General features: G+C 45.4%; 1 protein-coding gene and 1 long non-coding RNA gene across 3 annotated transcripts in view; one reads left to right on the forward strand and one right to left on the reverse strand.

The window, feature by feature from the left end:
- The window catches only part of LOC138580218 (alpha-2-macroglobulin-like protein 1), a 1051822-nt gene extending 1041901 nt beyond the window's left edge, over positions 1-9921 (reverse strand). For both annotated transcript variants that reach the window (XM_069650580.1, XM_069650579.1), the window contains exon 1: positions 9579-9921. In XM_069650580.1, the coding sequence (XP_069506681.1) occupies positions 9579-9661 (83 nt within the window). In that variant the 5' untranslated portion in view covers positions 9662-9921. The remainder of the gene's footprint in view (positions 1-9578) is intronic.
- LOC138580220 (uncharacterized) overlaps positions 1-24498 on the forward strand; it is a 37206-nt gene that overhangs the window by 8579 nt on the left and 4129 nt on the right. The gene's annotated exons all lie outside the window — the stretch shown is intronic.

The raw sequence follows: 24498 nt of genomic DNA on the forward strand, positions 1-24498 counted from the left end.
GTCATAGTGACCCCCCCCATAGACTCCATACTCTGGGACTGACTACTGTCTCCCAGGGCATATAAAGTCACCATTGGCTTTACTAGTCCCAAATAATTAAGAGACACCAGTACAAACCATCATATTGTGGACGTACTGGTCGGGGCAATTCGATTGCCCCGGGGTCTGTTAGTCGAGAGGGCACGTCTCCGTCCCCCCTGATCGAATTTTGGCTGGTGACAGTGGATACTACTTTTTATATTCGACCGCAAATATATTCCTATGGGATTTTCCCATTCTTCGAGGCTACCAACTTTAATTATTTAATTCTCATAGCATCGAACATACCGCCGGTTTATTTAATTAATATTAATTCGCCGGTTGGTATTTTTTGCCAGGACTCGATTCTAAAATGGCATTTGTGTTCTCTTCTGTGACTCCAACCCAAGTCGAGCCCTTTGTTCCTCTTTTTGGCGGGCTTCTCCAAAGAAGCCTCCAAAAGTGGTGCCACTCTGTCTGGGTACCACAGGGGGTGTCGGAGGGGGTTTAGGCACCCTGGACTGAGTTACCTTGGTAACTCAAGTCGCACTCTTGTGTGATTGGCCCAAGTGGTGAGCCGGCCGGCTCTCCACTTATCATGTTTGATTGACAGCTAGGCTGAGTGAATGGGGGTATGCTGCATAAAAACAGGGCTTTGGGGACTGGAACTTCAGAAGTCACCACAGGACCTGAGAATCCGACGAGGGAGAAGCTGAGCCGACCTACCACGACACACCACCGGTGGAGCCCTGCGGAACCGACTCACCACTTCCTGACGACAGAGAAGATCTCCCGGCTGGAGAGGCTTCTTCCCCTGACTGGTGGGAACAACCAGTTTACCTTCTTCTGTTCGCACCCCTGACTGGCTAAGTGGTCGAAATGCCCGTGTTAAACACCCCGGCAACCGGATAGCCCCTTACCACTGGACCGCGAACGAAAGGACCGCTCCTTTCACCTGAGAAACTCCGCGGCTGGTTTCTTCCCTGGCAGTGCAACGGACTCCTGTCTTCCTCCTCGACGAGATCCTCTCTTCCCCCGGAAGAAGCACCAACTTGCATCCACTGCCAGAACAACTGCCCCCGCTGGAGTATTCTCACCACTTTAAGGTACTGTGTCCACCAGGCCTCCCTTTCTAAAGATTGCTACAAGGTAATAATAACCCCTTAACCTCCTGGACTGGGCTGGCCGCCTTGACCTTCTAACTGGTCCCTTTCTTTGGTCCAACTCCATTTTGAACCTTTACAAGACTCTTGTGCACTGCAACTGTGTGACCTTGGACACAATTCGTTTGATCCTCTTAAAGTGGATCCGGCCTACTGACTCTAAACTCACGGTATTACTTGCCTTCCTCTCTTGTTGTGTTCATGAAAAAAAGTGTTGGGATCTGTTCCAATTTATTCTCTGCTTTTCTCTCCCTTTTTTTAAACGAATTATTAGAGTGCCAGCGCTCACCGCTGTCTGAAAATAAGTGGGGCTTTACTTAAGACTTGTCTAATATTCTTTGAAGGGAGTGTATATCTTTTAGTGACCGTGTTTTTGGATTGCTTACTATTAGTGCCTGTGTGTTTTTCTAGATGTGGTTTTAAATAAATAATTCTATCTCTTTTACACCAAGCCCTGGTCGGTGTTTACTTGTTCTACTATGTTCTTTTGATCTATTGTGAATACTCTGTATACTGCCTAACTCTTCTTGAGGGAAGTCTGACTGCTCAGCCACAGCTACCAAGTGAATCTGTGTGGTACAGACTGCTACCAAGTGGGTTTACTGCCAAACACCTGTAATTCTAAATCTTTTGCAGTGGTCCCAGAGGGATCTGCACAGGTTTCTGCCTAACAGTCCAGCCCACATCCTGGGAGCACATACATAAAGCATGCAGAAGCCTGCGAAAGCTTGGTGCTTCACGGGAAAATGCATGCCCATATAAGGATTGTCCCTACAAAAGAAATTAGATTGAATCTACAAAAATTCCCCTCACAGAGCTTCAGAGACTGGTACTTTAAGTTTAGATTAAATTGCCTGGCCACATTGGAGGTAATTGGACAGAGACTATGTGTTCCATATGAACTACGGAAGTGTCGACTCCAAGTCAGTTTGTATCACATTGTTTTGGAATGTTCTGAAACAGTGTCCCTAAGGCCAACAGCACTCAGACCTTTTCTACATCCACATCATTGTTAGGAAAGATTTAATTTATTTGCAATTTTCCCTCCCTTTATGGACCCCCCAAACATTTTGCTTTTGTTTGGCTATCCTATCCTGAATTTTACCAGTGGTGCACAGCCTTCAGGTGTTCTCCCCTGGGCTTTTGCTCACTTGTTATGGGGAAACTGACACGTCCAATTTTTCCCTTAGTCTGACTATTTTGCCATTTCTTGGTAACTTTTTAAAAGTGCACAATGTACCTTCCAGTACCATGCGCTGGATTCCCTTTTTGTTTCATTGCCGTAGTCACCCTCAAAGAATTTGTTGCCGATTGTATGAGTGTGCCTGGGATGAACTGGTGGCAGCAGTTACTTTTTATAGTGTTTTACTTCGTTTTACTGAATCGCATCGCATTTACCGCGTTTGGTTCAAGAGTGGGGCAAGGTCCGAAAATAGCTGAGGCGAAAAGTCTTTTGTTCTGTCCCATGGCCACTTTGTCCCTTGCCTTCACCCACGTCAAGTAACCCAGGTTTTCCTTATTTGGGCATGCAGACTCCTGCGAAAAACGATCTCTTCTCTGGCTTCTGCCTGTCATGTGTGTGTGCCCAGGAAGCGGGCTGGCACTGTCTAATCCCAATTCACACTACTGGTGACAGTATGTCTGGAGTGCCTAAATGACTGAGACTACCATGGACCATGATTGGACTAAGACTGGGATACCTGCAAGATAGCAGGTCTTTCGATTGGAAGTCCTTGATTTTGACACAAGGCTAATCTTGGATAAGAGAAAGGGCTCTGCATCCATTCCAGGCTGATCACCGGAGTTCTCACCAAACTAGAGAAGGAGCCAAGTCTCCTGCATGAAGAAACAGACTTGTGAAACCACCGGAGATACTTTGGAAGGTGTTGGCACCATTCGCCCTCTGCTGTCCCATTGGACCCTTGCTTTCTTCTTTGATCAAGAAAGCCTGCCAAGGTGCTTCACCCTTTTGGAGGAGTGGGAACAACTACTCTCAGTGACCCCTGCTTACCCACCGAACTAGCCCCTTTGGAAGTGTTCCTGAGCGATCCAGTGAACTGTCCAGCTCTACCTCAGGGTATCCCACAGAAATGCTGCCGTCTCGAGTGCAAATGCGAGACTTGGGACTTTGTGTGTCTGTGCTTCTGTGTATTCTCCTGCCAAATCTCACAGGCCTAACTCCTAGGGGTCCCAAATTAGGAGAGTGTGTAACACTGTCAACATCTGTGATTTCCACATCACTACCTGGTGGTGACAGTCACTGTAGACCCCTTGTTCTGCTCTCCTGTGTCCTGAAGCTTGCTGCACCAGAATGTTCTTCATACCTCCTTCGGAAGCTGAGAAAAGGCAATTGTCCCGTCACAAATGATCGTTCTCCCCAGCAGCCGCTGAGAGCTGGAGCAACGTGAAACTGCAGGACTGAAACCTACTAGGTACGTCGATTAAACTGGCAATGTTTGGTCTGGACTGTGTTGAGGGTCGGTGATTACTTGCATCACTTACCGGTAGCCCCCTGGCACTACCAATTACTTTTACGCACAAGTATTCCTTAGGGTACGCGGTCTTGGCTTGGTTAGGCTGCGCTCCATAGCTAGTCTCGCCTTTTGAACACTGCTTTGCCGGCAAGGGCAAGGCCTACTCGAATAGTGGGAACCACTTCTTTATCGGCTCAGCCCCCTTCCTGACTTGCTACTGCCTCACCTGCGCAATTGTGTGTTTTTACGCACAACTGTACTGTTGAGCACACGTTTTTAATCTTCTTAGAGCTGAACTCGAAAGTTAGAGAACAAATCGGAAGAATTGCCTAGTGCCATTAATGTGTTAACTCAGCCCTCTTTTTACAGGTTGTGGCTGCAGTTTAACACTGTTGGGCATTAGGAAATGTAATGTATATATATATATTGTATAGTAAAAGGATTTTGTGTGATAACTGTTTTCGCATTGGTAAAGTTACTTGTGTCTATTGGTCCAGCCGACAATATATGTGTAGATATTTTTCATATACACTTGTCTAAGAGTAATTTGTGGTTCATTGCTGTGTGTGCTTGTGGGCTTCCGATCACTACCACGCCTCCCGAGAGTTAGTCTTCACCGCCTGTGAAGCTGCTAAGATTTATCTGGCTTGTCCAGAAGGTTCCCCTGTTTCACTAAACCAATGGTGGCCTCCTAAACTTCTGCCCACCAGGTCAGAGTTTCGGAATCGATCTTAACAATCATCAGTTATATTTTGCGATCTGTGGATGAGATTAATGACATCTACCCATGTACCCCTTCTATTGGCATGAGTAAGATTTGTGAAGAAAACATTTGCTGAACTTCAAGGTGTAATAGATCAGGGAGAAAAGCTCCTCGTTTACTTGACACACTATTTACTGAATTGATTCACAATGCTATTAATTGAGAAAGCAGTTGCTTTTTAGTTGAAATGTTTCAAATCTTAGACAATATTGAATTTGTTTTTAATGAGGTTTTTAGAAAGACATTTCCTCTTTTTATGTGGTGTTATAAGGTTCACATTGTATAGAAATGATCTGTATATTAATTATAGAATGAAATGATCGTGTATATAGTTGAAGTTGATGGAAAATGTGCATATTCCAGTAAGTCTAAGTCTGTATTTATATTATGTGTAAGGTCTCTTGTCTACCAAAAACATTAAATACAATTAAACAAATTAATGTATTGATTTCTGTACATTGACATAGCAATTTTTTACATGGATTTGTAATGGCCAAACGTAATGCTACATGCTCCCTCCCCCTCTGGCATTGTTCACTCCAGCACCCAAAACAATCATCTTTCATAAAGAAGCCAATTGAAGAAGCATATAATTGATAGCCGGGATTGAGCTGCATTTGAAGAATTTTGAGACCCCTGAAAGAATCCCCAGGAGATCAAAAATGCCAGTCACCCAGATGAAGACTATGGAGCAAAGGAAAAAGGTCAATCAATTAGAATGTGTGCTAGCAGTGGAATTCAATCTTATGTTAGTCTTGCTTACAGCTCCAGTTAGGTTACCGGGAAGACAGAAGGAAAGAACAGTAGAGTGGGGAAGATGGTACAGTGGTTAGGATAAAAGGAAAAATTATATATAGACAGAATGGGTGGGGGTAGAAGTGTAGGAAGAAGAAATGAGGGAGCCAGGAAATGTGAGATGGAAAGAAGGAAAATGGGAGAATGAAGGAAAATGGGAGAGTGAAGGACTGTGGAATAGCGAAGTAAGGAGGTATCGGAAATAGAAAGAGGGACCAAGAGAGATAGAAAGAAGGATAAGGGAGTATGAAAGAGTATGGAACATCAAAGCATAGAAGAATCGGGAAATAAGAGGGACCAAGAGAAATGCAAAGATGGGGAGAGAGAGAAGGAGTGCTCAACAGCGAAGTAAGGAGGTATTAGGAACTAGAAGGAGGGATATTGAGAGATGGAAAGATGAAAAGGGTGAGAGTGAAGGAGTACAAAAGAGAAAAGTAAAGAAGCATCAAGAAATAGAAAGAGAGACCATGAGAGAAGGAAAGATGGGAAAGCGACGTAAGGGGTATCAGGAAATACAAAGAGGTACCATGAGAGATGTAAAAAAAAAAAAAGGGGAGGTGAAGGAGTATGGAACAGCGAAGCAAGCAGGAATCACGAAATAGAAAGAGGGACCATGAGAGATGGAAAGAAGGGGAGAGAGGGAAGGAGTGCAGAAACAGCAAAGTATGGCGTATCAGGAAATAGAAAGAGGGACCAAGAGATATGGGAGGATAGAAAAGGGGAGAGTGAAGGAATATGGAACAGAGAAGTTAGGAAGTATCAGGAAATAGAACCAGGGACCAAGAGATGGAAAGTTGAAAAAAGGGAGAGGCGGAAGGAGTGCGGACAGCAAAGTAAGGAGGTACCATGCAATAGAAAGAGGGACCATGAGAGATGGAAAGAAGGAGAAAGGAGCATTAAGGAATATGGAACAGCAAAAGCAAGTAGGAATCAGGAAATAGAAAGAGGGACCATGGGAAATGGAAAGAAGAGGAGAGTGGGAAGGAGTATGGAAAAGCAAAGTAAGGGGGCATGAGTATATACAAAGAGGTACCATGAGAGATGGAAAGAAGAAAAAGGGAGGTGAAGGAGTATGGAACAGCGAAGCAAGCAAGAATCGTGAAATAGAGGGAGGACCACGAGAGATGGAAAGAAGGGGAGAGAGGGAAGGAGTGCAGAAACAGCAAAGTAATGAGTACTGAAAATTAGAATGAGGGACCAAGAGATATGGAAAGATAGAAAGAAGGGGAGAGTGGAGGAGTATGGAACAGAGAAGCAAGGAAGTATAGGGAAATAGAAAGAGGGACCATGAGAGATGGAAAGATGTGGAGGGGAGAGTGAAGGAGTACAAAAGACTGAAGTAAGGAGGTATCAGGAAATTAAAAAAGGGACCATGAGACGTGGAAAGATTGAAAAGGGGCGTGTGAAGGCATACAAAAGAGCGAAGTTAGGAGGTATAAGGAAACCGAAAGAGGGACCATGAGAGATGGAAAGATGGAAAAGGGATCGTGAAGGAGTATGTAACAGCGAAGCAAGGAGGAATTTGTAAATAGAAACAGGGACCATGAGAGATGGAAAGAAGGAGAGAGATGGAAGGAGTGCAGAACAGCAAAGTAAGGAGGTATCAGGAAATAGAAATATACACCATGAGAGATGGAAAAAAGGAAAAGGGGAGAGTAAAGCAGTACAAAAGAGAAAAGTAAGGCAGTATCAAGAAATAGAGAGAGGGACCATGAGAGATGGAAAGAAGGGGAGAGAGGGAAGTAGTGCAGAACAGCAAAGTAAGGAGGCATCAGGAAATAGTAAGAGGGACCATGAGAGATGGAAAGAAGGGGAGAGAGGGAAGGAGTGCGGACAGCAAAGTAAGGAGGCATCAGGAAATAGAAAGAGGGACTATGAGAGATGGAAAGAAGGGGAGAGGAGGAAGGAGTGTGGATCTGGGAAATAAGGAGGTATAGGGAATTAGAAAGAGGGACCAAGAGAGATGGAAGGATGGAAAAAGCGGAGAGGGGGAAGGGGGCGGAACAGGGCAGTAAGGCGGTATAGTGAAGTAGAAGGAGGGATCATGAGACATGGAAAGAAGGAAAAGGGTACATGGAGGACTATGCAACAGTGAAGTAAGGAAGTTTTGGGAAAGTAGGACCATGAGAGATGAAATGAAGGGAAGAGAGGGAAATGAAGGAGATGGTGAGAGGCCTGTTATCTGGGCTTACAATTTACCCAATTGTAAACACATGACTCTCAATGCATGATTTATTTTCAGAAATCAGATATGAGAATTTGTTTTCAACCCACCCCCACCTGTAACTTGTGTGCCCAATTACAAAGCACTTAAATAAGGTGTATCCGAGATGCGCCTGCAAGACTTTACGCTTCTGGCACAATGTAGTATGCACAAAATGTGAATACTTCGCTGTGCTGCCAACAAGCCAGTCACGAGATGAGGCTGCACGAGAGCCAGCTGGAATGCAGGAGACGTGCTCGTGACTGGGGAATGCGAGCCATTCAAATAACAACAGCTGCCAGTTGGTGGGGCTCAGCAGAACATCTCCTTTTCCCATTTTAATGACTCTACAAGTTATACTTCTACTAATAAATACTTCACCCAAAGTTTACCTCATCTACTGTAATCATTGCCCACACTTCACACAACATCTTCAAACTTTAAGAGGTCACAGGTGGTCAAAGCTCTTTCACTGGCAGAAGGAGACCTCGGTAAAGCCATCGCACAGAGATGAGAGGGTCGCCTTGCATGTAAAAGGATGGCCACGTGCTCGCAGGTTTACTGATACACTTGCGAGGATTTGTTGTTTGTTTGCAGGTGAAACCCAGAGTGGTGGGTCAGTTGACAGCTCTGGGAGGAGGTGAGGAAAGGGGGGGGGAGAGGAGGGGGTCCTATGTAGCGCACTAGTGTGCGAAGGGGGGCGTAGGGTGGGTATTTTAGTCACCCCCATAAGCATTTGCCTCACAGCCCCTGAGAAGATTAATCATAGAGACCTGGAAAATAGCCCATTTTCTTATAATGTCAGCAAAGTATAAAATATGCACACCTTTTAAACCCAAAAAAATTCACATCAATATTTCCTGTACAGTGCAATACTGACAAGGGATTGTGAGGAAGGGTCTCGCCTCTGAACCAGCGACCACGATTGAAATGAAGTAGCATTCTAAAATGAAGGTAGTGGGGCGTGTGATTCCCAGGATTGGCGTGGGGGGGGGGGGGGGGGGGGAGGAGACATCCGGTGCCACGACAGCACTGCCCTGATGCACATGCACAGGGGCAGTGGCCTGCCCTCTGGTTCGGGCGCCATGCTTATTCGGGGGTTCATTTGTCGCCTCTTGGGGCAGTGCCTCCCCCATATCCAGTGGTGGAGCCAGGAACGTGGAAAGGGGGAGAGCCACCCCCTTGCACCCTCCGGGTGCCCAGTGCGCCCCCAGCTTCCTGTTGGCGCCCTATTATCTACCACCCTGGCACCAAAAGCTGCCTCCGCCACTGCCATATGAACCCCCACAGCTGCCTCCTGCTTTGCCCACCCTGCACCACCTGTGCAGTAGGCACTTGCTCGGGGGCATGGGTGTCTTCCTGCTTCCCTCTAGAGCAGGGGTGCACTACTCGCACCGAATATAGCACACAAGCGCCATGCAGTGTCCCGAGCTGTGGTGGGCACATCAGTGTGCCGATTGGAGTGCAAACAAATAGTTTTAAGGTGCACTTTTTATTTATTACGTTTCTATGTGTTTAAATAGAAGTAAAAGTGCACTTATAATCATTCAACGACAAACACTGGACCAGAGAGGCTTCGCGCACCTGACATGACAGGCTTAGTGACTGGCTGACCTTAGGCTAGAAAACACTTAATCATGAAATGCCTGTGACCTGGAGGGCCACAAACAATGTCCTGAAGGGCTGCATGCGGTGCCCCACTGCTCCAGGGCTTTTCACTTTTAACAAAACCTGGTCCTTTTCAGCCTCTGGCACCGACCCTGTCCTCTCTTTTCACGAGGTCGCATTATCACTGCCAGAGGTGCCAGGGGGGATGCAAGGGGTAGCAGCTGCTAAACCTGGCGACCCCTAAACGCCGTCCAAGTTTTGTATCTGATGGTGGCTCCCTGAGGTCCTGGTCCCTTACAAACCACGGAAATAGCTAAGATATGTTAGCTCGTTTCTTCAGACTATGAAAGGGAAAGTAATGTCGATAATTTACAGCATGTGAGGGGGATGGTATTGGGTTTATTTGCTCTGGGAGTTGGGCTGGTGCATTGTGAGCTTTCGCCACTGCTCCACGGGCCACTACATGTTACTTGCCCTTCAGACCAGGAGTTGCAGGACCTGCTTTGTGTGTTCTTGAGGCTGCCAGTGCAAGGGATAATAAATGTCATGCTTACGTGTTGGCATCTGGCGGGGGCGGCTGCCCCCGGGCCTGCAGCATGAGCAGGCAGATGGTCACCAGGCCAGCGGTCCAGGTCATGGCGAGGTGGGTCGTAAACGCCTTTCCGTGCCCGGCCCTAAGGTTATCGGCTGCAGCTGCCTTGTCGAACCCCCTCTGTCTGGTTAGCAGTTATATGTGGCGTTGATGTGTCTGTCGCCCCCTTCAATTAGCATCTCTCTCACTAGCGGAGCAGGGTGGTGGTACAAGGGAGGTGCCAAGGTTCACGCTCCTTCTGCCAGTCTTATATACATGCGCTGGAAGCGGAGAAGAGGCGACTGTACACCGCTCCTAACTTTCCAAAGCCAATTGGAGACGGGAGCTACAAAGGTGGCGATCCAAGCCCCGCCCCATGAGCTGCTCGGCCACACCTGTGCACACGGGACTCACTCTGGAAAGGTCTGGAGCTGGGCCCAGGAAACTGCCCTGCGTACCGAGGAAAGGAGCATTCTTTACCCCATTGGAAGACACGAGGCCAATAACGTGCAACTCCACCCCCCCCCCAACCCCCCACCCGGATCTATCTGCTATTGCGGTCCCACTGCTCTGCTGATAAACCTCAATCCCGAACTCTACTGGGCGCATTCATGCTAATACTGGAGCCAATACTTGGCTCTGCCTATGCACCTCTATCCCACGCCCCAGCACCTCCTGCTGTTTCAGTACTGAGACGCACACACAGCTCTATAGCAGTTCAGTCTTAGTGCCACGCGCAGCTCTACTGATGCACCTCGTTGTTGACTTGCAGCCCTCCTGCTATTTCGGTAGTGTGATCCACGTGCATCATCACAATCCAAACCCGCAGTAGTCACTGCTATGCTAGTACACTCCACAACGAACAGCTCTGCCAATGCATCTCCATCCTGATTTTCAGCACTCTTCACTATTCCAGCACTGGCACCCGCAAGGCTCTACCAGTGCACCTCAATCCTTGCTTGGACCAGCATCGGGCTAACTCTTGGAAATTGGCAATGTAAATCTATATAGTATCTTTTCTCACAGTCAATCAGGAAAACATTCTTTTGAAGAACGCACTCATTTTGGGTGGTTCTGGAAGATGGCATTATCAGAATGTAGCATTGGAGCAGGGTTAATGCAAGTGTGAAATTAATATGACTTTCGATTGATCATTTGTAAAATCAATTGTTTTCATTGGGAAATACAATAAACACTGGGTCTAAACACATATCTGATGTTAAAAAACTGACATGCAGCGGGGGAGAATGGGAGAGAAACTTTCCATAAACTCTAAGGTGTGTAAACCTGATGCATTTTGTAGTTGCCACACACCGGTGCTGGAAGGGAGGAGTCAAATGTGCTAACAACTCAGTGGCGTAACCAAAAATATGGGGTCCGCCCTGTGAGCCGTGCTGAGCCTCCCTAAGCTTGGCAACAAAGCACGGGCCGTGCCGCACTCCATGTTGGCCTTGACCACCATTCATGCACAATGTACATGATGATCATGCTGCCGCAAGTGCACACCACACTATGTCCTAGGCTAAAGATGTAAGTATGTGTTTTAATCAAACCTTAAATCTTTCACCTCGCATAGAAACAAGAGGATTGTGCATGGCTCCTGAGTCATGACACTAAAATGTACCAGCCAACTATGTGTGTGGCCAATAGCATTACGCACAGTAATAATATCATAAGATAACGCTCTGCAAGTATATTCCAGTACCCCCATGTATGAACATTCTCTTGTTGGCTTTTCCCATAATGCCAGTACAAATCTACTGCCACGGGAAGAAAACCTATTGCTGCAGTACAAATGCTTACCCAATCCATGCACCAGTATGTAAGTACACTCATCATGTTGACGTTGCCCTTAACACCAGTAGAACTGCAATGCCACAGTAAGAAAACATGTACTTGCTGACTACACAAGTGCCTCCACACGCCCGATGTAAGAACACACATCATATTGGCCTTTCTCCATATGTGAGTAAAAAATGCCATACTACAGAAAGAAAATGTCCAGTCTGCCTGCCCCATTGTGCTATGAACCAACCAGCCCAAACCCTCCTCCAGGAAATAACAATAATCAATTTGGTTTTGGCCAATAATACCAGTAAAAAATGTAACAAAACGTCCCTGCTCCAATGTCCCTTGCCTTGCCCCAGCCTTGCACGCACACATTTATACCGATTCACCCACCAGCCATTCACCTACTTGCGGCTGGTGAATTTTTTAATTGTTGGGGCGTAAACATTTCTCACAAATATGCCAGATGATCGAGCATAATGAGGGAGCCCAAACCAACCAAAGGAGATTTGGTGGCCTGCCTCCAAGAAAGGTTTTGAATAATGGGTTAACATTTTGTATTATACCAACAGCAGTGCACAGGAACATTTCCCAATGCATTTTCATGATGCCTTTCATCATAATATATGCCAATATAAAAACATTTTCAAGCTGATTGTGCCCATAGATATCCATGATGGCTGCATATATGGCAGTATTCCCATATGTTATGTTATGTTATGTTGTTTTGCTTTTATATAGCACCTTATATACCATTGGTATGGTCTGAAGGCGCAACGTATAAGAACATACTCCTATTTACTTTCCCATTAAAAGTGCAATGCCACAATAAGAAAACATGTTCAAACTGGCATTGTTTGCTTTGCATAATGCCAAACTTGTCCAGGCAGGCTCTGCCAATATATCATGGTATCCCCACATAAGGGCACACTCCTATAGGCTTTCTCATTAAAAGTGTCATGCCACAATAAGAAACCATGTTGAAACTGGCTGGACCAAAATGCCAGTCTAGCCAGGTAATTATACTTATCATGCTTGTTTTATCATAGATGCCCAGTAAAATATGTCCTGGCATGGTAAGAAATGGATAGATTGGCTGCACCAAAATGCCATGTAATAATATATCATGTTTGTTTTATCATGTTTGGAAGCCCATTAAAAATGTCATGCCAAAGAGTAAAAATGGCTAGACTGGCTGTGCAAAGATGCCAGTCTAGCCATTTTATTTATTTTTATTTTATTTTATTTATTTGTATTGCACCGGTAACTCGCAAGCTTCGGGGCGCAGAGACAGGAACACGAGAGACAAGTGACGGATAGCATACACAAAGCACAAGACAGATATAGAGGATATAGAACTAACATGTAATAACATGTATTGTGCTGCATATTTATAAATGTCCAGTAAAAAATAGCATGCCATAGTAAGAAATGGCTAGACTGGTTGCCCCAAAATGCAAGTCTAGCCACATAATAACACATATCATTCTTGCTTTATCATGGATAGAACATTAAATGTTGTGGTAGCACCAGAACCCCCTCCCCTTTGCCTCTCACCTGCGCATACACATTCATACAACTTGCACTCACTCTTTTACTCATTCATTCACATGCGTACCCATACACTATTCACATGCTCAGTCTCGCATGCACCGAGCCATCCATACATCCCACACTCACCCATTCACGCACACATTACATAATACAGCCCACAGGGCTCAATGTAAATGGGGAAGGCGCTAATAACGGGCCCGCGAATAGCAGGCACGTTATTAGCGCCCTGGTCCATTAGCGGGATCCGTAAAGGACATATGGTCAGATCACACGTCCTTTACGGTTCCCGCTAAGGGACCTTGGAATTGGGTGGTAAGGGATTACCGGCACCGGTCTCCTTACCGGTGCCCGTTATCCCTTACCGCCCAACTCGGAATGACCCCCATTGACTATACAATTAAGGGGTGGCCCCAAGCAGAGCAATCAATCCCCTGTTTAGCGTTGCCTGTTGACTTCTCTAAAGCTGCACCTTAACCTGCACTCCATCTCATGATTTTTCTCTTTCCCCCTGTGCCTGTAGCGATCGTGCCCATTAACACTTCCACCTCCACCCCAAAGCGAGAGATGCCACAGCGGGGATGTCCTCTCTTGCTGACATCTATTCCTTGAATGCTGACCAAGTTGGAACATGGGAGGCGGGGGCCTCTTATTGCTCGCTGTTGCCCGCTTCTCACATGCTGACATGGCTTCTTCACCATGGCTGCTCTGATGTCACTGTGGCCTGTGACTTCAACACCACTGCCCCCGCTTGCTAGTGCGTGACTATGGCCACCCCCTCACATATCCAAGCTTAGAAGCTCCCACAGGGTCGTCATTCTCAGCTGGGCTCACAAGGTCCTGGGCTCAAATTCCACACTGGTCATCCCTGCACCTGGCTGGGAATGCCTATTCTGACATGGACCTTGCCAATGCCTCAGTCACTCAGGCACCACCACGCTGTGCCCAGATCCTTTCCCAGTCAACCCAGCACACATGGCCAGGGTCGATCTTCACCTCTCTGGCGATAGTTTGTCACGTTCATAGTCGCAATGCACAAGAGGGCACCTCATCCTGTTATGGCATGCAGGCCACCATCTTCTGGGCCCATGGGCCCCCAGAGCTAGTTGGACACCGTGCTCCATTGCTTCACAAGCAGATTACACTACATACAATCCAGCCCATATAGCCAAGCGCTGTGGGCTGTAAGTGGAGGCCCCCCACATGGAAAACAGAATGGAAATTCATTGACGTGGTGATACCAACGACACACTGAACACTCCAATAAGCCTGAGGGTCGATTATGGGTGTTGACATGAAGCCACATTCACAAAGAACACAACTCAAAGATTATTTTCACAACATATATTCAAGTCTATGTAGAAGGTTGAGAAGTGGCAATACATTTCTTTTTAATTAAAACAAGAGCTATCCGAGGATCTCTCCAGGTCTCTCTCTGGTGTCACTCACAGTCTCTCTATTGAGTTGCTTAAGTTATTTGTGTCCTGCTGGGTCAATGACCTTAATAGGGACTGAATGGATAACTTGGCCAAGATGCCTCTGCAAACTTAATGCAGCTCCAGGCCCTTCTAGAGCAGGTTGCACACTGATGTACACAGTTGTGGTAGGCCAGGGTGGTGTCCATGGTTCACATCCCTGCCTTATGGTCCCAAAGCTATGGCCTAATCTCTCGCTCCCTTCCTCACCAAACGGATGTTCTCCTGTGCCTATGGGCCTGGTACTAGATCTTGTCCTGGACATCAAGCTCACTTTTGCCTAGCATCCTTGGGATTCCACCACATGATTGTTCCTGCTGCCACTTCCTTCCAGTGATAAATAGGCTTACGTTGTCTCACTCTTTGTCTGGGACTCTCCTTGCACCTCCTTAGGATTACCCACTGCCTCCCCTACTCTCCTTCGCATTCTTCTCCTTCTCTTCAACTGCCCCTCCTTCCTCCTTCCAACGTCTGCATCTCCCCTTGTTCTGAAAGTCTTCTACTTTCCACCTCCTTCTGGCCCCCATGCACAATCAACTCATCCCACACCTCCAACTCCTCCTGCACTTCCCTAACATCCTGCACTTCCCTAACATACACCAGCTTAAAAGGGGAGAACTCAGCTGGTGACCAAGGGTTTTTCTGTAAAGTGAAAAGGGCTCAAGGCACCAGCTCATCCAAATCTTGTGCATTTTCATTGACAAGCTCATGCAGGCAATTCTTGAGGGCTTGGTTACATCTTTCCACTAAGACATCTGCTTGGGGGCAATAGAAGGATATACATAGGATGTCTATGTGGATGAGACCTCTTCATGCTTTGACTTGAAGGTAGCTCCCAAGTCCATCAAAGTATATTTAGGGAATCCTGCTCATGAAAGATAGGGCACAGGGTGTTTCAGAATGTGTTTCACATAGGGAAGGCATCAGGATATCTGGTGGCATAAGTACTTAGTCTCATCTTTGGAGGAGCTAAGGGGTTGGAATGGCATTCTGTTAGGACAGATTCCCATGTATGTGTAATTTTCCCTCCAGTTGTGTACCCCCAACTTTTTGCTGCTGTTTAAACACCATAGTCTGACTTTGCCAGTGAAGCACAGCCTTCAGCTGCACTCCACTGGGCTTTCCCTCACTTTGTTATGGGGAAACTGACAAGTCCTTAAAGACAGTCAGTACTGGGAAACTTTGTTTCCCTGAGTTCTTTCCAATGTTCTGCAACATGTTACAAGTGCACAATGTACCTTACAGCACAGTGAGCCTGGGTATTCCTTTCATTTTCAAATGCCCTAGACTCCCTAAAAGTATTTTTCAGGAGACGTGCAGATGTGCCTTGGACAGGGCTGGTGGAAGCTTATCTTTTCGTGTATTTTTAACCCTTTCTTGCCATGCAAACTGCATTTACTGCAGTTGGCACAGGCAGGTGGCCTGGCTACCAAATGGCCATGCCCCAAGGTTCTTTGTCCTGCCCATTGTCCATCTTTCCCCTTTGCTTCCCCAGGTCAAGCCGACCTGGGTCAGTGTTTATTTGGGCATGCATTCTCCCACGAAATACCAAGCTTTCGCAGGCTTCTGCATGCCTTGTGTGTGTGCTTTCAGGATGTGGGCTGGACTGTCTAGTTCCAATACACATCCTGGATGCCAGAGAGCCTGGTGTGCTGTGAATGACTGGGACCACCGTGGTCTGTGATTGGTCCATGTCTGGTGTGCCTGTATGTGAGCAGATATCCCATTGGGTCCTCTTCATTTTGGCATGAAGGATATTCTGGATATGAGAAGGCCTCAAACACCCACACCAGGTTGATCTCTTGTTATGTTATGTTATGTTATTCGGATTTATAAGGCGCCAAAGCCCGCAGGCATCCAGGCGTTGAAAGACAGAAGTGGTGGAGAAAACTAAGATAAATCCTAACTAAACAGAATAGTCTTTAACTGTTTGCGGAAGAGAAGATGGTCCTCAATTTTACATATCCTAGTTGGTAGGGTGTTCCAGGCTTGTGCACTCCGAACATGAAAGGCCCGCCCCAGTCCACAAGATGTTTTCGTTCGTGGCAGTACCAAGAGAGAGCCCTCCATTGATCTTAAGTATCTATTCGGTTGATAAATATTAATCCTCTCCTTCAAATATGAGGGGGCATAACCGAAGATACATTTATGGCATGTAGTAATCAGTTTAAATTGGATACGAGCTACCACCAGCAGCCAGTGGAGTTTTTTTCTAGCAGCGCTAGTAGGTTCGAAACCTTTCATCTGAAAGATGATTCGTACCGCTGCGTTTTGTATTTTCTGCCACTGTTGGACATTTGCCTTACTGGCTCCTCCTAGTAGGGCATTACAATAGTCAACATGTGGCAGAATTACTGCTCTTACAAGTTTTATGAGGTTTTCCACCGATATTAGCGGGGCTACTTGTCTAAGTACCTTAAGATGGTAATTGGTATTGGTAGAGACGGCTGTGACATGTGCCTCACTGTCCAGACTTTCCTCCATATAGGTGCCCAAGGTCTTAACTTTCTGCACAGTCTTAATTTTATTGCCTTCAATGGAAAAGCAATTATAATTTTGGTTCAATTTAGATTGAGAATGTTGAGAGCCGAAAAGCATCAACTCCGTTTTAGCAGCATTTAAACAGAGCCAGTTCACTGACATCCATTGTTTAATAACGTGATATGCTGCAGTAAAAGTTTGTTGATCTACTTCATAGTTCCCTGTTATGTTCAATACCAACTGGAAATCATCCGCATAATTACAGAAAAAGATCCCCAGGGTTTCCAACTCAACACATAAAGGTAGAATATAAATGTTGAACAATAAAGGGGAAAGGCATGCCCCTTGGGGGACTCCACATGTTATTGTCTGTGGCTCAGAAACACAATCACCCCAATAAACACAAGACTGACGACCCTCCGGAAAGGATCTAAGCCAGACGATAGCATTGCTGGGTAAACCTCCAACAATCGCCATCCTTTTGAGCAGGATTTTGTGATCCAGCAAATCGAAGGCTGCCGAAAGATCTAATAACATCAGCAGCCCAGACTTGCTGTGCTCTAGTTTACCAAGCATGTGTGTTTGTAAGTCCAAAAGCGCAGACTCAGTTCCATGAAAGCTCCTGAAGCCTGATTGCTTCACATGTAGTTTACCGGTGTTAAATACATAGGATTGGAGCTGTGTGGTAGCTACCTTATCAATTAGTTTTAGAAAAAACAAGGTATTTGTAATTGGTCTTAAATTGGCTGTATCCAACGGGTCCAAACTAGGTTTTTTCAACAAAGGAGTGAGTTCTCAGTGAACCTAGGATAGGATCCAATTATCCTGAAACTAAGAAGCTCGGTCGAGGAACCGCTGGTGATCCGCTGGAACGTGCAGCACCCTAAGCCCGCTGTTGTCCCGCTGGACCCCTCTGCATCTGATCGAACTAGAAGATCTGAGAAGACCCTTCAACCCATTGGAATAGTGGGACAAATTATTCTTGGCACCTTCATCAAACCCTGCAAGTAAGCCTTCTCGGAAGTGTCCCTGGGCCAACCAGTGGGCTGACCAGCTTGCGCAGGACCTTTGCTCTGACATTGTCGCTGTTTTGATGAGACCTTTGAAACTTGGTGCATCGTAAACTCTTTGGTCATTGAACAATCACACCGTATTTTGTACACTTGACATTCCCAGGTCTGGAATAAAGAGAGAGCACCCGAACCGGAGTACACGCAGTTACTGTGTTGCCAGTCATAGTGAATAACTTCACAGGTGCTTTGCTGCTGTGGCCCTTTCTGCCCTGAAGCCTGCTACAGTGAAACTGGCCTCATCCATCCACCAGGAGTAGAGAAATCGCTGCTGTCCCACCAGGGAATCATCGCTGTAACTTCACTGCTGAAAGCCGCAGTGCTGCACCATTGCCGCATTTGAATCTGCAACTAAAGTGGACTTGGCTCCCAAAGTTTGGTCCGGAGTGCGCAGGGGGTTGGTGAGTACTTGCAACCCTTACTGCTGTCCCATAGTGCATCCACCCACTTTTGCGCACGAGTATCGGCTGACAGCCATTCACCTTTCTACAGGTAGCCTGTGCTACCGCCCCATTCCCAACTCCTGGAACCTGTTCTGCCCTTTTGGGGAGACCCTCCACGAATAGTGGAAACTTGTTCTTCATCACCTAACCCACCTTCCTGAGCTGCTACAGCCCCTGCAAGTAACCCTGTCTTTGCCCTTCTGCAATATCGCGTGCACCAGCATTTCAAGGTACATTGAGCGCTAGGGTTCTCTCTTCGTAGGGACTGGACTGCCTCTAAGTTGGGATTTATTTTATGAAGAACTGCCTAAAGACTATTAGCACTGCTTGTTTCCTTCCCATTCAGGTTGTGGGCCCATTCTGTGCTTTTAACCCTTTATGCCACTTGGTATTGTATATATGTGTTATAGTAGTGTCGTATTGGTTTAATGCATTACTGTTGAATAATTACTTTGTGTTGTAGTTCAAAGGTCTTGAATAAATGTTCATGTATTCTTAATATATATACACCTGGGAGTGATTTGTAGTGTCCTTTACTCTCTGTGCTCATTGAGGTCTTTCAGTCACCCTCACCCCTCCTGGGACCTAGTCTTGACTGCCGCCAATGCTACCTTGATTGGTCTGGCTTGTCCAGAAGGTTACCCTGTTCCAAGAAACTAGGCTAGCCTTCTGAACCTCTGACCACCAGGTCAGAGTTCAGAAATCCATCTTAATACATTCTACCCCATCACTGCAAGAGAAATGTTGACACAATGGACATGTTTCACAGTACTCCTTGTTCTGGTACTATATTCTGGGCCAAAAGAATCACCTTAAAACTCACCTGAGTATTACCTGCCCAACGACCCTAATAGCCTGCCTCTGCCACTGGTCCTCATCTATGCGGCGAGCCCTAATATCGGCAGCCCGTTCACCTGTGCGTACCTCACAGTACGTACTAGAGTCCAATCCTGCATGCTTCCGTTGCCGCTGTTGTGTAATCAAGTAACGCCATATAATACCTTTGTCTTCTGCTGCCTTTGCCTTGCCATATTGTAACATGGAAACTGCATGTCGCTTATGCCCGCACTGCATTAGCACTATATCCCAGTACTCATGAGAGCTCAATCCTGCATGCTTCATTAGTCCTATCTACTTAAATTAAGTTGAGCATTACAATACCTTTGCACTATACTGCCTCTGCCTCGCCAGTTTGTAACACATAAAAGATCCTTGTCGTATACTTCTGCATTATATTCATAATTTGATACATTTCTGCATAGTATAACGGTTCTTATTTGTTACTCTACTGGTACAACTACATTATCTCAATACTGTTCAGCAATATACTTACGGTGTAACGATGCTAATGCTACTGTTGTTACTGTGCCCTATCAACCGACCAGTATAATTCGCATCGCACCTGCCCTTACTTTGCAGCCCAGCTATGTTGACCTTTTAGTCTGTACCACTGTAGCCCAGATATATACTTACCTAGCAGCCCAGCTATGTTGACCTTTTAGTCTGTACCAATGTATAACCGCTAACACTATTATAGTCCTGCCGCTTGCTTAGACCTCTAGTCGTAACTGCTAAAGTTCTGCCCATATAGAATCCAGACATGCTCCAACTCTGTCTAACCACCTCCATTGTACTTCCCAATCTAGTCTTTCACACGCTTCTCAACATGGCAGACCCTGCATTCAACACCTCTTTAATATTGCCATTTAAAACGCCCTCCTGGCACTCCCAACTCGCACCGCCCAAAGGGAGCCGTTGTCCCCCCTTCTGTACCTCCACCCTTACCAATAGTTACTGTTCCCTTAATTCCGTCTCCACTGCCAGCGGTAGCGACTTCACTACCCATTGAACAGGATTTGCCTGAATTTCCTTTTCCAAGTGGTTCTGCTCCACTTGCAGTGATTGAAGGAGCTGGTGCTGATTCAAGAATAGTGACCCGTAGCGCAGTATCCAAAGCTAGAAAAAGACAATTGTAGGCATGGGCTAAGAAATATATAGAAGGTGACGAATCAGCTGTTTTAGTTGTGATTTTTGTTCAAGAAAGTATTTCCGAACATGTTTTGATAGAGGGGATGGGAATGCATTTATTTCGAGTGATTAGACGGACATGAATGTCCCACAAGGGTTGCAGGATTTGAATGTCCTTGCCCACTCAAGAGACTGCAGAGAAAGTATATGAGCATGTTGAGAAGGTATTTGAGTTTAAAAGGGAGCTAGATCAGTTACAGAAAGAGGAATTGGATAGTAATAGATTGTAAGCATCAAAAGTGCAGAAGCAGTTTCTTCCTGCATTGAAACCAGTGAGTGAAGAAACGCGCATTTGCACAAGAGACGCTCTTAGATGGATTTCGGATGTTTCAATTTCTCCCATTGAAGTGCATGACACTTTTAGTCAGTATGCTTCGGCTATTCAAAGGAAAGTGTTACAAGTGATGGTAGAGTATCTACAAGACGAGTTTATAAAGAGAAAGGTTTGTTGTCCCGCAGATTTGATGGTCATTTATAAGAGAGCACTACCTTGTCACTAGATTTAGCTTTGTTGCGTTCAGAATTGCCTACTTTACAATTGCCAAAGAGGGAGGTTCCTCCATCATTTGTTCCCAAAGTAAAAATTCCAGCTGATGCCGTGGCAGGCATACCACTACTATTGAAGCACACTATGTCTCACAGTTTGTACATGTACCATTTTCTAGACAGGAAGTGAATACCATTAGACAAACAATTCCAGATATTAGGAAGAATCCAACAGGATTTAATAAAGAAATTGAATCTGTCATCAGTTTTCACACTGGGTGATACAGATTTTATGTTCCCTGTGATCCTACCTGCTGATTTATGGAAACAGATTCGAACTGTGGATGATCAGGCAGGGATGGGTGATACATGGGTTAACTTGATATGGATAGATGGAGAAAGGAAGGCTGGTGAGAAACCGCCAGGGGTGATATTGACACTGCGAGACAGAATAGTAACTAAATTGAAAACTTTGGTTCGCGAGAAAAGAATAGTTTGGGACAAGTTTACAGCTTGCATCAAGGGGAAATCTGAGGGCACTACCAAATTTTTTTATCAATTCGAACACGTATTTTCAGATTTTAGCAGTCAAGACTTAAGTACTGAGTCAGGAAAAAGGCTGTTTGTAGACAAATTTGTGTGTGGATTGTTGCCTGATATCCAATCACAAATTAGGACTTCTGAAAGCACCTGGCAAGCTAAATCGCAGTGCGAAGTATTGCACATGGCTCAGTATTATGAAAATAGAGTCAATACTGAAAAAGAGAGGCTAGAAAAGAAGAAGGGAGGCTTGAAAACTAAAGTACTACTGCAACAGATTGCTATAGGGGCCAGAGATGGGAATACACAGTTTAGAGGTCAATTTACACCACAGAGTAATGCGCAACTGGGTCCAATACACATGAACCAATGTGCATATTGTAGACAGGAAGGTCATTGGCAAGCACAATGTCCGATCCTTCAGCAGAGGTCAAATAGCACATATGGTGCCATGGGTAGACGATCGACGGGCCGTCCTGGGATAGTGGGCCCTGGCAGAAGTCAGTTCGCTCAGAACCAACAGTCAGCTTCACAGGATATTCAGCAACATGGTGTCAATAGTGGGAACATTTTTGATAATCCTTCAACTATTTATTTCTCTGAGGAGCTCGCATTTGATGACATACTGTTCCATTAGCACAGCCTGAAGCAGAGTCTGGAACCAGTACCTATTCCTGTTGATCAGAAAGGGCCCTACGTTGAGATGCAGGTGGAGAATAGGAAGCAACTATTTTTGATAGATGCAGGAGCACAGAAGTGTTCCATAGATCATTCACGAGTTCCGGATATTCCTCTGTCAGGGTAGAACAACATTTCTGTAGGGTTTTCTGGTACACCAGTGGTTAGTCCGGTCTCTCAGCCGGTACCTAGTGCACTGGGGCCATTTACTGATTCGTGTCCATTTTTCTTTTGATGACAGATTGTGGTGAAAGTTTGTTGGGGTTTAATTTGTTGACAGAATTGAATGCCGTAATTTACTGTTCTCCGGATGGAGTGCATTTAACGATTTCACCTCAACAAACGTCTGTCTCACAGTTTTTGTCTAGACTTTTACCATCTGAATTAGTTAAGGTTCCGATATGTCTATGGGCAGTTAATGACAATGACATTGGCATTTTGCAAATTGAACCTGTTAAAATTGTGTTGAAACCAGGTGTTAAACTACCACGTATTCCGCAATATAAGATTTCGGTTGAAGGTGAGCAGGCGATGAAGAGTATTGTCTCTGATCTTGTACACATTGGTGTTATTGAGGAAATTGCAGGGAGTGTGTGTAATAGTCCGATTTTGCATGTGTATAAGAAAGGGGATAATGTGATTCCTTTTTGTTTTATTATTGGTTTGCGCACCATCAACAAGGTTGTTGCCCCACCGTTTTCGATTGTACCTGATGTGATTACAATATTGACAATCATTGAGCTTCAGCTACTTATTTTAGTGTTGTGGATTTAAAGAATGCTTTTTTCAGTATTCCTGTACATGTTGTCAGTAGAATTTTGTTTGCGTTCACCTTAGGAGGACGCTCATTTACATTTACTCGTGTGCCACAAGGGTACACTGAGAGTCCAAGCATCTATAGTAGAGCTTTGAAGGAACAGCTTGATACACTAGAGTTACCTTCTACTTGCACGTTGTTACAGTATGTGGACAATCTACTTTTAGCTGTGGATTATGAAGTTGCTTGCAAGGAGGGCACCGTGTTGCTGCTTACACATCTAGCAGAACATTGGCATAAGGCTTCACTAAAAAAGTTTCAATATTGTCAACAGGAGGTCACCTATTTAGGCTACCTCCTGTCGAAGGAGGGAAGAAGACTGACACCTGAACGGATACAAAGCATCTGTAGCATGTCTGTCCCAAATACACATAAGGAAGTTAGAGCTTTGATAGGCATGGCTTCGTACTGTAGACAGTGGGTTCCGTAATTTCTCATTAATGATAAAACCAATGTTGGCATTGACAAAGAAGGGCATTTCATTGCCTTTACCATGGAACTTGGATTGCCAGAAAGCTTTTGATCTGCTCAAGGCTGCATTGTGTTCAGCACTGGTTTTGGGCACACCAAATTATGAAAAGGCCTTCATGTTGTATGTGCATGAATGTGATGGATGCGCTTTGGGTGTGTTGACACAGGAGCATGGAAGGAAGAATAGACTGTGCAGTTATTTTTCATCCACGCTTGACCCTGTTGCATGCGCTTTGCCAAGATGTTTGAGAGCTGTTGCTGCTGCTGCTGCATCTGTAAAACAAAGTGAGAGTATGGTTTTAGGTCACTCTTTAACTATAATGGTACCCCACTCTGTAGATGTTCTATTCCTCAGAACGTAAATGCAACATCTCACATCAGCACGATTAACAAGATATGAGCTGATTCTATTTGCACTGCATATCCATATTAAGAGATGTTGCGCATTATATACGGCCGAACTATTGCCTCTTCCACAAGAAATTGCTTGCAGTGACAAGATGTCACATGACTGCCTCTATACCACAGAACAAGAGACTAAAGGCAGATTTGATTTAGATGGTACACCATTAAAAGTTCCACAAGGGGAGCTGTTTTGCAATGGCTCCTGCTTCAAACTTCCGGATGGTACATCCACTGTTGCTTATGCCATCACTACATTAAGCACTATTTTGGAAACCAAAAGAATTTGCATAACTCCACACAGGCAGCAGAGATTATTGCATTGACTCGAGCTTGTGAACTTTTCCAAAGGGCTTAGTGTGAATATATTTACAGACAGTCAGTATGCCTTTGCGGTGGTTCAGAACTTCAGTAGATTATGGGCAGAAAGGTGTTTCTTGACCTCACATGGAACGAAGATACAACATGGCACCTTGATAGTTCGGCTACTCTCAGCACTTGCACTTCCTACTCAACTAGCAATAATGAAGTGCGCAGCACATCAGAAAGTAACAGATGATGTGGTGAGAGGAAATGCTTTTGTTGACAGGATAGCCAAACAGACTGCCACTGATTTGTATTCTGAAATGTATATAACGAGAGAAGTCACTAACACTTGTACAATAGACAAAGG

This window comes from Ambystoma mexicanum, chromosome 3p, assembly GCF_040938575.1.
Source record: "Ambystoma mexicanum isolate Mex_15411 chromosome 3p, UKY_AmexF1_1, whole genome shotgun sequence".
Lineage (NCBI taxonomy): Eukaryota > Metazoa > Chordata > Amphibia > Caudata > Ambystomatidae > Ambystoma > Ambystoma mexicanum.